General features: G+C 43.0%; 1 protein-coding gene across 1 annotated transcript in view; it reads left to right on the top strand.

Annotated features, from left to right (window-relative positions):
• Nucleotides 1–12,226, top strand: part of LOC129840288 (neural cell adhesion molecule 2-like) — a gene marked incomplete in the record, with an annotated part of 385,919 nt that overhangs the window by 344,259 nt on the left and 29,434 nt on the right. Inside the window, 1 exon segment of the mRNA XM_055908054.1 lies at nt 9,111–9,285. Within this exon segment, the coding sequence (XP_055764029.1) occupies nt 9,111–9,285 (175 nt within the window).

Genomic DNA, 12,226 nt, shown 5'->3' with positions numbered 1-12,226 from the left:
CATACTACATTTTCTGTCACATACTATACAATTTGCATGCCCAAAATACCTACTATTTAGAATGCTAGTACAGCTATTCGGACACAACCATTCACTGTGTCTCAGATACTACATACTGATAGACATGCTTGCAGATACACTATACATACAAATGTACATACTCACCCACAAACAAACACTTTCATATTAACCTAGTCTCTCCTTTTCCCTATCTCTCTCTCACTCTCACACGCACATACACACGTTGATCTATGGGATTTGACGTAACCAATGCTAAAATGTCCATTCAGGTGTGTCTCTGTCTCATTGGGAGGCTGCCAGCTATGTGTAGTTGTACTAAAGCTGATGAAAGTGTGTGTGTGGAGAGAAGGTCAGGGACTCTCCAGCAGGCCCTTTGAAGGCCAAATGCAGGGGAACGAGGGGAAGAATAGGACAATCCTCCACACCCCAGTAATCCCACCATTCATCCTCCTCTCTCTCACACTGTGACCCTGACTCAGGCGAGCACGCACAGGCAGGAGTGCATACACAGATGCATGTGTGCACATATATGCACTCTCTTACACAAACACATACACACATACAGTATGCATACAAATGTTCACGCACACACACACACACACACACACACACACACACACACACACACACACACACACACACACACACACACACACACACATTTGTATTAACACACACAGTCACCCGTATCAAACTGCTTTCCAATGCTGGGCTGGCCTTAGTTTTATTCCACATTATTCCAACTACCATGACTCTGAAAAATGAAATCATGGCCCATTTCCTAAAGCCTATTCCACACTATTATCTCTCTCTCTTCTATTTTGACATTTCATGGAAGAATCCTAGGAGGCTAAATGGTTGAATATGCATTTGGCATGCTGTCAAAGCACAGGCCTCACACTGTGACACGTCACTGTGTTCTCCTATGATGAGATAAGAAGCTGATTTAAGAAAGGAAAAGAAAGTAAAGGAGAGGAAAGGGGGGAAAAGTAAATAACTGGGTGGGGTACGGAGAGGAAAGGAACACTTCATTATAACGTCTACTTACGATTCACGCAACAGTCAGCATTTGAGCTGGCCACTGTTTTTTCACAGAAACATTTTGTACAAACACAGTCTTTACAACTTTATGTCCCCAATGTGAGTAGGTTATTTTTAGATGCAATGTTCAGACATTCACAGAAGTAGGAAAAGCATAACACAATTCTCATCCAAATTGGAAAATGTAGGCTACATTAGTCCTAGCGCTAACTGAGGAAAGAGTGAGCTAATACAAGCAGTCATATTTAGCTAACTTTCGGGCTGACAGAAACCATAATATGAATTAGCTAATAGCAATTACTATTTACAATTTATCACATGACAGGTGTGTTCACCCCAATTGCTGTGGCGGTCATGAAATTCGGCCACTGGATAATTGTCATGCAAATGACTGCCGGTCTCACGGTAGACCGTCATTGTAAATAAGAATTTGCTATTAACTGACTTGCCCTGTTAAATAAAGGTTAAATAAAATAAAATTGACCATTAATTAACATAAACACATTTAGCATGTCCAGACCTCCACGCATAAAAACCACTGAGGAAACATTGACATTTAAAAAAAAAAGTGTAATAAATCCATTTAATATACACCATCACAATAAATAATTTATCTTAGGCAGGTCTAAAGAAACATTAATCAAATCAAATCAAGTTTATTTTATATAGCCCTTTGTACATCAGCTAGTATGTCGAAGTGCTGTACAGAAACCCAGCCTAAAACACCGAACAGCAAGCAATGCAGGTGTAGAAGCACGGTGGCTAGGAAAAACTTCCTAGAAAGGCCAAAACCTAGGAAGAAACCTAGAGAGGAACCAGGCTATGAGGGGTGGCCAGTCCTCTTCTGGCTGTGCCGGGTGGAGATTATAACAGAACATGGCCAAGATGTTCAAATGTTCATAAATGACCAGCATGGTCAAATAATAATCAGGAGTAAATGTCAGTTGGCTTTTCATAGCCGATCATTAAGAGTATCTCTACACTATGATATGAAGAGAATGTATTTCAGTATGTTTTCTGGCTATGCGCCATGCCATAGGTTAGCTCATTTAGCGGACAATATATGCTTAGAAATCCAATGCCATTATTTTATATTATATGATTGAACTTATTCCAGAGTGACTGCGCATATGAAGTGGCTATGTTGAGCATAAAAGTCATAATTTGAAACGGGTCTTATAAACTAGATTGAAAGTTACTTGGCAACGTTAGTTGTGAATGATACAAACATTACGATGTCTTAGAAATGAAAACATATATGGTTTGCATGAGGCGACTAAAGGCTATTGATGATCTGAGAAAGTAGCAAAAAAGCTTGTGCTCTGTTCCTTGCCTCATGCAGCACACGCTGTTCTCTCATCAAGTGATCATATTTTCACCCATCAGACTATTCTCAATTTAATCTTTACTAATATCTAAATATATATATATTTTTTAGAATGGTCCATTATCAAAGGGGCAGGGGGAAAAAGACATGTCATCCGTATGCACTCAGATAGCAAATGAAGGTCGCTTTCCCTCGGTTCATTTTTCAATCATGGCGGCTAAGCTATTCTGGTTATAGCAGAACAATGCTTAATATTAGCAGCTGAGAAATAAATATAGCAGCAGTAGAAGTCTGGGATCCTCCTCTTTTTAGTGGCAACCATCAAAACTCTGCTTACTCAAGGAATTGCATATATAAATGTCTGGGCTTATAAAAACACTTGTTTCACTCCACGCATCAACCAATGTTTGAGGACCATGGAGCCTCTCCTGCGCGACAGGTGATATTCCACCCAAACTCTGGATGCCATTGGCTCTCCAACCCTGTTCCTGCAGCTATCCAGAGCTTAATTCGGGAAGTGTGAAGTGAAATCTGTTCGGCAACATCGATAGTAACATGTTTTCACAACAAAAAGTATTTCATTAAACTGTTGACAGCACCTCTCTCTGTGAGCTCAAGAAAGGAATGGAGGAGAGAGAGGAGGAGATGGAAACGCACGGTAGTGTGACATTCTGTAGCTAAAGGAAATGTCAGACAATTAATTATGACAATATAAAAAATGCCCTGCTACTAGGCTATTCAAAATCCAATACAAAATCACTTTAATTGTAGGCTAACTATTTAAGCCGCCCTGCACAATCAATGAACCAACAGCATTACCTAGGCCTATATGTTCTCTCCCAGACTCATGAATAAAAGGTTTGGAGCGTAGAATAAGGTAACCAGTCCATCCAGTATGCATAATAATACTTTCGGATGTTTACTCGAAAGACGAGTGAATCATCCCTTCACTTCGTTTTGCTGTAACATCATTGGTATGACAAACGTTTACGTGACACCCAGAATGCATGTACTGGTGTCAACAAAAAATAGCATAGTATTAGCTCATCATAATCAGTACAACTTTCTAAATAAGTATTTTACACAGATACAGTGTATTCGGAAAGTATTCACATTTCGTTATGTTGTAGCCTTATTCTATAGTGTATTAAATTGTATTTTTTCCTCATCAATCTAGACAAAATACCCTATAATGGGAAAGCAAAAAACATATTTATTTTTTTAGCTGCACAGCTATTTTCATTTCTCTCCAGAGATGTTTGATCGGGTTCAAGTCTGAGCTCTGGATGGGCCACTCAAGGACATTCAGAGACTTGTCCCGAAGCCACTCCTGCATTGTCTTGGCTGTGTGCTTAGTGTCATTGTCCTGTTGGAAGGTGAACCTTTGCCTCAGTCTGAGGTCCTGAGTGCTCTGGAGCAGGTTTTCATCAAGGATCTCTCTGTACTTTGCTTTGTTCATCTTTCCCTCGATCCTGACTAGTCTCCCAGTACCTGCCGCTGAAAAACATCCCCACAGCATGATGCTGCTACCACTATGCTTCACCGTAGGAATGGTGGCAGGTTTTTTCCAGACATGACACTTGGCATTCATGCCAAAGAGTTCAATCTTAGTTACATCAGACCAGAGAATCTTGTTTCTCGTGGTCTGAGAGTCCTTTAGGTGCCGTTTGGCAAACTCCAAGCAGGCTGTCTTGTGCCTTTTACTGAGGAGCGGCTTCCGTCTGGCCACTCTACCATGAAGACCATATTGGTGGAGTGCTGCAGAAATGGTTGTCCTTCTGGAAAGTTCTCCAATCTCCACAAAGGAACTCTGGAGCTCTGTCAGAGTGACCATTGGGTCACCATTCTGACCAAGTTCCTTCTCCCCCGATTGCTCAGTTTGGCCAGGGTGCCAGCTCTAGGAAGAGCCTTTCTGGTTCCAAACTTCTTTCATTTAAGAATGATGGAGGCCGATGTGGTCTTGGGGACCTTAAATGCTGCAGAAATGTTTTGGTACCCTTCTCCATATCTGTGCCCTGACACTATCCTGTCTCAGAGCTCAACCTCCTGGCTTTGTTTCGGCTCTGACATGCACTGTCAACTGTGGGACCTTATATAGAACTTATATAGACAGGCCTTTCCAAATCATGTCCAATCAATTGAATTTACCACAAGTGGTAAATTGCAGAAACATCTCAAGGATAATCAATGGACACAGGATGCACCTGAGATCAATTGTGTGTCATAGCAAAAGGTCTAAATACTTATTTAAATAAGTTATTTCTGTTTTTTATATTTATACATTTGCAAAAAAAAAACAATTCACTTTATCATTATGGGGTATTGTGTGTAGATTGATGATTAAAAAAAATATATATAATACATTTTAGAATAAGGCTGTAATGTAACCAAATGTGGAAAAAGTGAAGGGTCTGAATACTTTCTGAATGCACTGTCCATTACAATCTATGCAAGAATCGGAATGCATGATTTGTCACCAGTACTTGAACATATGTGAATACAAAATTACAGAATTATTACCACACAGCCCATTTTCCACAAAGAAGTTGCGTGTGCCGGTGTTATGATACGGATGATTTGTAATCACAGATGGTTTGTTTCTACCATTGTAGATGGAGTAGCTAGGCCTAGCTCAATCTAGTGGCCGCATCGGGGACAACAGTTGTTGACAATTGTATCATTGTAGCTAAGCCTAACGTTTTTCCTTAACCTTATTCTCTTAACCTTCTACGTTAACTCACCTCACCTGATGCGTTAGTTCCCCTAACCTGCCACATTAATTCACCTAACCAGCTATGTAAACAAACTATCTGTGGAGACAAATCATCAGTATCACCACACCGACAGCCAATCACGTCACCCCTGAAACGCACTTGGAGCCATTCAGTGTTGTTGTTTATGTATGTAGCAAGTGGGCTAAGCTGTGGCATTAGCAATGTCTTTCAAAAGGAGACAACTCACAAATGCAGAAATTCTGGAGATGTTGGTGAATTCTGACAATGAGTCTGAGTATGAAAGTGAGGAATCATACACTGACAGTGACAGTGAGGAGCTGACAGTGAGGAGCCCCCCAACCTTGTGTCTATTGAGAAGCCTGAATCTGAGGACTCCTTACCTACTGACGAAGTTCAAGATCCCTCTGAAGATGCTGGGGGTGATGGAGGCAGACCGTCAGTTGGTGAAGTACAGGAACTCTGTTGCAGCTGGAAGGCCGCCAGCCATTTCACCTCTCCTGGCCCTGCTGTTGGCTTTGAGTCCCAGTCTGGAGTGCAAAGCCCCTTGCCATCTCCCTCCGAGGCAGAGTGCTTCAAGCTGTTTCTGACAGAGGAGCTGGTGGGAAACAGAGTGGAGGAGACCAATCGCTATGCCTTGGAGCTACAGGAGAAGAGAGATCCACATGAATGGTATAACACCTCATGGGACAGAGATAGGTCAAACCAGACTGTGTGCTTGACTATAATAACAAAATGTGGGCAGTAGTTAAGGCGGACATGATAAACAGCTTCGTGGCTGTTGTGAGCTCGGAAAATCATCAGGTGGTTTAAAAATACATGTTTCCATCTGATCGACAGCTGGCGCCACATACGTCGCCGCCAGCTAACAAGTGAGATGATTATTGAACACGTTTTTTTGTAATTGGGCAAAGGTTCACATACAAATCAAATCCAGTTCCATTATGCAATTATATTGACAATATCTCACCCACCTCTAAACTCCCTCGTCATCTATTTCACTCCCTCATCCTCATCACTCCCTCTCCAAACAGTATGTTGTTAACATACAAAATCTGGGCTCAATCTTCAGCAATAAACGTGTCCAGTTCCAGTTGTGATGTTGGCAAATCATTTTCAATACTGTTTGTGTGTGTGGTTTCTGAAAGTACAGATAAAATAGGAATTATTATTAATTATAATGCAACATCAGGATATAGCAATAAAACAATATTACAATTGAGTAACATAATAACACTAATATAAAATAATAAGTTGCATTGACCACATGACAATTTGAATTATATAAGAAACAGTAACTGAAGAGCTCCACAAGGGAGCAGGACAGGGCAGGGCAGGGCAGAGCTATGCTAAACAGGCCAAATGAATACACAGGCCAATGCAGTGGTCATGATAACGCCAGTGCAGCTTCAAAGGATACAACACAAGCTAATACTTCTCTGACGCCATTAGCATTGTTTTACAGAGCTAATAGAAGAATGTAGCTACATAAGCACAATTGAGTATAACACCATAAAGGTTATGAAATGAATACCTCAAATGTCTGCGGCTATAAAGGAATACTCACAGAACACATTATAATCCATAAAAAATACTCAGCAAAAAAAGAAACATCCTTTTTTCAGGACCCTGTCTTTCAAAGATAATTCATAGAAATCCAATTAACTTCACAGATCTTCATTGTAAAGGGTTTAAACACTGTTTCCCATGCTTGTTCAATGAACCACATTTGGGGCGGCAGCATAGCCTAGTGGTTAGAGCTTTGGACTACTAAATAAAGGTAAAATAAAAAAAACATAAACAATTATTGAACATGTACCTGTGGAACGGTCGTTAAGACACTAACAGCTTACGGACGGTAGGCAATTAAGGTAACAGTTATGAAAACTTAGGACACTAAAGAGGCCTTTCTACTGACTCTGAAAAACACCAAAAGAAAGATGCCCAGGGTCCCTGCTCATCTGCGTGAATGTGGCTTAGGCATGCTGCAAGGAGGCATGAGGACTGCAGATGTGGCCAGGGCAATAAATTGCAATGTCCGTACTGTGAGACGCCTAAGACAGCGCTACAGGGAGAAAGGACGGACAGCTGGATAGTCCTCGCAGTGGCAGACCACATGTAACAACACCTGCACAGGATCGGTACATCCAAACATCACACTTACGGGACAGGTACAGGATGGCAACAACAAGTGCCCAAGTTACACCAGGAACGCACAATCCTTCCATCAGTGCTCAGACTGCCCGCAATAGGCTGAGAGAGGCTGGACTGAGGGCTTGTAGGCCTGTTGTAAGGCAGGTCCTCACCAGACATCTCTGGCAACAACGTCGCCTATGGGCACAAACCCACCGTCGCTGGACCAGGCGGGTCGGATTTGCGTTTATCGTAGAAGGAATGAGCGTGTACTCTGGAGCGTGATAGATTTGGAGGTGGAGGGTCCGTCATAGTCTGGGGCGATGTGTCACAGCATCATCGGACTGAGCTTGTCATTGCAGGCAATCTAAACGCTGTGTGTTACAGGGAAGACATCCTCCTCCCTCATGTGGTACCCTTCCTGCAGGCTCATCCTGACATGACCCTCCAGCATGACAATGCCACCAGCCATACCGCTCCTTCTGTGCATGATTTTCTGCAAGACAGGAATGTCAGTGTTCTGCCATGGCCAGCGAAGAACCCAGATCTCAATCCCATTGAGCACGTCTGGGACCTGTTGGATTGGAGGGTGAAGGCTAGAGCCATTCCCCCCAGAAATGTCCGGGACCTTGCAGGTGCCTTGGTGGAAGAGTGGGGTAACATCTCACAGCAAGAACTGGCAAAGCTGGTGCATGAGGAGGAGAACTTAATGCAGATACTGACTGTTAATTTTGAACCCCCCGTTGTTCATGAACACATTCATTCATTTCTGTTAGTCAAATGTCTGTGGAAATTCAGTTTATGTCTCAGATGTTGAATCTTGTTATGTTCATACAAATATTTACACACATAATATTTACACAAAATAAACGCAGGTGACAGTGAGATGACATTTCGTTTTTTGCTGAGTTCACATACGGTGTGCTATAGTATAAATGACATAACATGATATACAGAAATTTTATTATCATAAGGTAATAAGGCACTTTGATCGGAAGACACACATGTACAAAGTTATTTTTAGGAAGGAAAACAACAATGAAGGTAATGCAGGCGCCAGGGGGAAAAGTTTGTGCAGGTTCCATTCTGACTGGAGATGCGTAAATGTCTGCATACTTGACCTGGGGAACCACTGAGGGAGTGCTTGGGCTCTCACTGAAGAGAGAAGTTTGTCCGGCTCACCTTACATTAGCATAGCATGCCGCAAACGTAAATTGTCCGTCACAGTGAAATGGGCTACTTCTATGTGAATTAATGAGGAGGCAGTACGCACCTAGTTTGTTGTTGCTCCTAGATGTTTCCACTTCACAATAACAACACTTCCAGTTGACTGGGGCAGCTCTAGCAGGGCAGAAATTTGACAAACTGACTTATTTGAAAGGTGGCATCCTATGACAGTGCCACGTTGAAAGTCACTGAGCTCTTCAGTAAGGCCATTCTACTGCAAGTGTTTGTCTATGGAGATTGCATGTCTGTGTGCTCGATGGTATACATCTGTCAGCAACGGTTGTAGCTAAAATAGCCGAATCCACAATTTTTAATGGGTGTCCACCTACTGTTGGCCATGTAGTGTACTTTGATCTATATTTGATTTGAATTTGATCATATAAAGATGAAGTGTATACAAAGGCTGTAACATACTGAGCGTATTTGTTCTCGTACTGTCATTAACACTCTCTCTCTCTCTCTCTCTCTCTCTCTACCCCTCTCTCTTTTATCCTTTCTTCTTTCCCCCTGCCTCGCTCAATACCCTGTTGCCCATCTAACCCTCTGTCTCTCTCCCTCTCTTCCCCTCCCCTTTCTCTCTCATTGCTTCTCTCCCTCTGCTCTCTCTACCCTCCTCCCCCTCTCCATAGGACAAGGAGGAGCAGTGGATGACGAAGCTGGTGTCGGGGCAGCAAGACTTTGCCCTGCTGCAGCCGCTGCAGTGGAACACGCGCTACGAGGTGGAGATCACGGCTCGCAACGTCAAGGGCCTCTCGGAGCCCACCTTTTACCAGTTCTTCATGCCCCAGAAACCAGACATCATAGGTACAGACAGTTGTAGGACCTGCATGTTCAAGCATGCACACACAGACATTTGTGTGCACACACACTGGCAAAAATCCTAAGACAGTTCTGTACACAGACAGACACACAGTTGTGTTTATATCCACTGACACTCACAGATGCACACACACACACACACACACACACACACACACACACACACACACACACACACACACACACACACACACACACACACACACACACACACACACACACACACACACACACTAGTGGTGGCTGGTGACACTTGTATTGGGGAGGACGGGCTCATAGTAATGTCTGGAATGGAATTAATGGAATGCTCTCAAACACACCACACAGCTGGTTTCCATGTGTTTGATACCATTCCATTCATTATTATGAGCTGTCCTCCCCCTACCAGCCTCCTGTGACACACACTGCTGGAAGCAAACATATACAGTGCCTTCAGAATGTATTCAGACCCTTGTTTTTCCTCAGCAAACTACACACAATACCTCATAATGAGAAAGTGAAAACAGATTTTTAGAAATGTTTGCAAATTTAATAAAAAAAACAGACAGAAATACCTTATTTACATAAGTATTCAGCTCCTTTGCTATGAGACTCGATATTGATCTCAGGTCCCTCCTGTTTCCACTGATTATCCTTGAGATGGTTCAACAACTTGATTGGAGTCCACCTGTGGTAAATTCAATTGATTGGAGATGATTTGGAAAGGCACAGACCTGTCTATCTAAGGTCCCGCAGTTGACAGTGCATGTCAGAGCAAAAATCAAGCTATGAGGTCGAAGGAATTGTCCGTAGAGCTCCGAGAGAGGACTGTGTCGAGGCACAGGTCAAAAATTCTGCAGCATTGAAGGTCCGCAAGAACACAGTGGCCTCCATTCTTAAATGGAAGATGTTTGGGACCACCAAAACTTAGACATCTGGGGAGAAGGGCCTTGGTCATGGAGGTGACCAAGAACCTGATGGTCACTCTGTCAGAGCTCTAGAGTTCCTCTGTGGAGATGGGAGAACCTTCCAGAAGGACAATCATGCCTTTATGGTAGGAGTGGCCAGACGGAAGCCACACCTCAGTAAAAGGCATATGACAGCCTGCTTGGTGTTTGCCAAAAGGCACCTAAAGACTCTCAGACCGTGAGAATGCATCACGTCTGGAGGAAACCTGGCACCATCCCAATGGTGAAGCATGGTGGTGGCAGCATCATGCTGTGGGGATGTTTTTCAGCCACAGGGACTCTGAGACTAGTTAGGATTGAGGCAAAGATTAACAGAGCAAATTACAGAGAGATCCTTGATGGAAACCTGCTCTAGAGAGCTTGGGATCTCAGACTGTGGCGACGGTTCACCTTCCAACAGGACAACGACCCTAAGGACACAGCCAATGCAACGCAGGAGTTGCTTCGGGACAAGTCTCTAAATGTCCTTGAGTGGCCCTGCCAGAACCCGTACTTGAACCCGATCGAACATATCTGGAGAGACCTGAAAATAGCTGTGCAGCAACTCTCCCCATCAAACCTTCCAACAGCACAACGACCCTAAGCACACAGCCAAGACAACGCAGGAGTGACTTCGGGACAAGTCTCTGAATTTTCCAGAGCCCATACTTGAACCCGATCGAACATCTCTGGAGAGACCTGAAAATAGCTGTGCAGCGACACTCCACATCCAAACAGACTGAGAAGAAAGGTGTGCCAATGCCAAGTTTGTAGTGTCATACCCAAGAAGACTCAATGCTGTAATCGCTGCCAAAGGTGCTTCAACAAAGTACTGAGTAAAGGGTCTGAATACTTATCTAAATGTGATTAAAAAAATATAAATACATTTGCAAAAAATTCTAAACCTGTTTTTGCTTTGTCATTATGGGTATTGTGTGTAGATTGAGGGGGGGAAACTATTTAATCCATTTTAAAATAAGGCTGTAACGTAACAAAATGTGGATAAAGTCAAGGGGTCTGAATACTTTCTGAAGGCACTGTGCACACTGTACTGTACCTACTCACCCAGGTAAACCCAGTGTAGAGTTATGAGCACACACTCCAATCACCTTGTATTGGAGTTGTGTGGGCAAAGGGAGCAGGATCAAACGCAGAGAGCGTTGGTTTGATTTGGCCATGCTGTTTGTAGAGCGTATCTGTCTGAGCCTTTGAAAAGTCCAACTCTTAATGTTCCTGGGAGAGAAGACTTCTGAAGCCCACTGCAGGATGCTTATCATTTTCAAACAGCCCCCAGAGTTTTATATAAGACCATACACAAACCATCACAAAGGGAACAGTTTACAGTGAGTCACCACTTCCATATGTAGGCCCCCCTGCAGAGTCTGGTTAAAAAAACGAAGAGCATGCTTTCTTTGGTGTTTACTCTTTCTGTTGCTTAGGTTGTTTCTCCTGCTGCTCACGAAGGAGCGACTGTTTGCCTCTCTCATTACTGGAGTGGCTAAACTGCCTTTGAGTTTGTGTGTGTTCACGTGTGCGTGTTGGTGTGTGTGTGTGTGTGTGCGCTGCTCCTTACATGGAAAACAAGGCTGAGAACACAGTGCTTAAGCCGAGTCATTTCGATTGGTTAGTGAACAGAGGGTTAGGGAGACCGGGGGCAAAAAAAATCCCTGATTATTTCCTGTTGAAGAGAGAGAAAGGAGTGGCCAAAATGGACCAATGACAATGGAGTCCTGTCACCTGTCAGTATTCGTCATTAATCGCCACCCGTGCGGTCTATTCAGAAGGGTGAAATGTTAAAGAAAATAAGATAAATGTATTTTCCAGAATAGATATTATTGTCTGTCGAGTAGGGATTCGTGAACTGCTCTATTCATTATATTTATTACCGCAACCTTCTGGATAGTTCCCCTCACTGAACACACCCAAATTGTTTGACTTTTGATATTGTAGTGACACCATTAAATGCCTTCCTGCAGTGTATCTGATATGCTGTATAACCT

This window comes from Salvelinus fontinalis, chromosome 41, assembly GCF_029448725.1.
Source record: "Salvelinus fontinalis isolate EN_2023a chromosome 41, ASM2944872v1, whole genome shotgun sequence".
In the NCBI taxonomy this organism is placed as follows: Eukaryota; Metazoa; Chordata; class Actinopteri; order Salmoniformes; family Salmonidae; genus Salvelinus; species Salvelinus fontinalis.
This window is presented reverse-complemented; position numbering and strand designations above follow the sequence as displayed.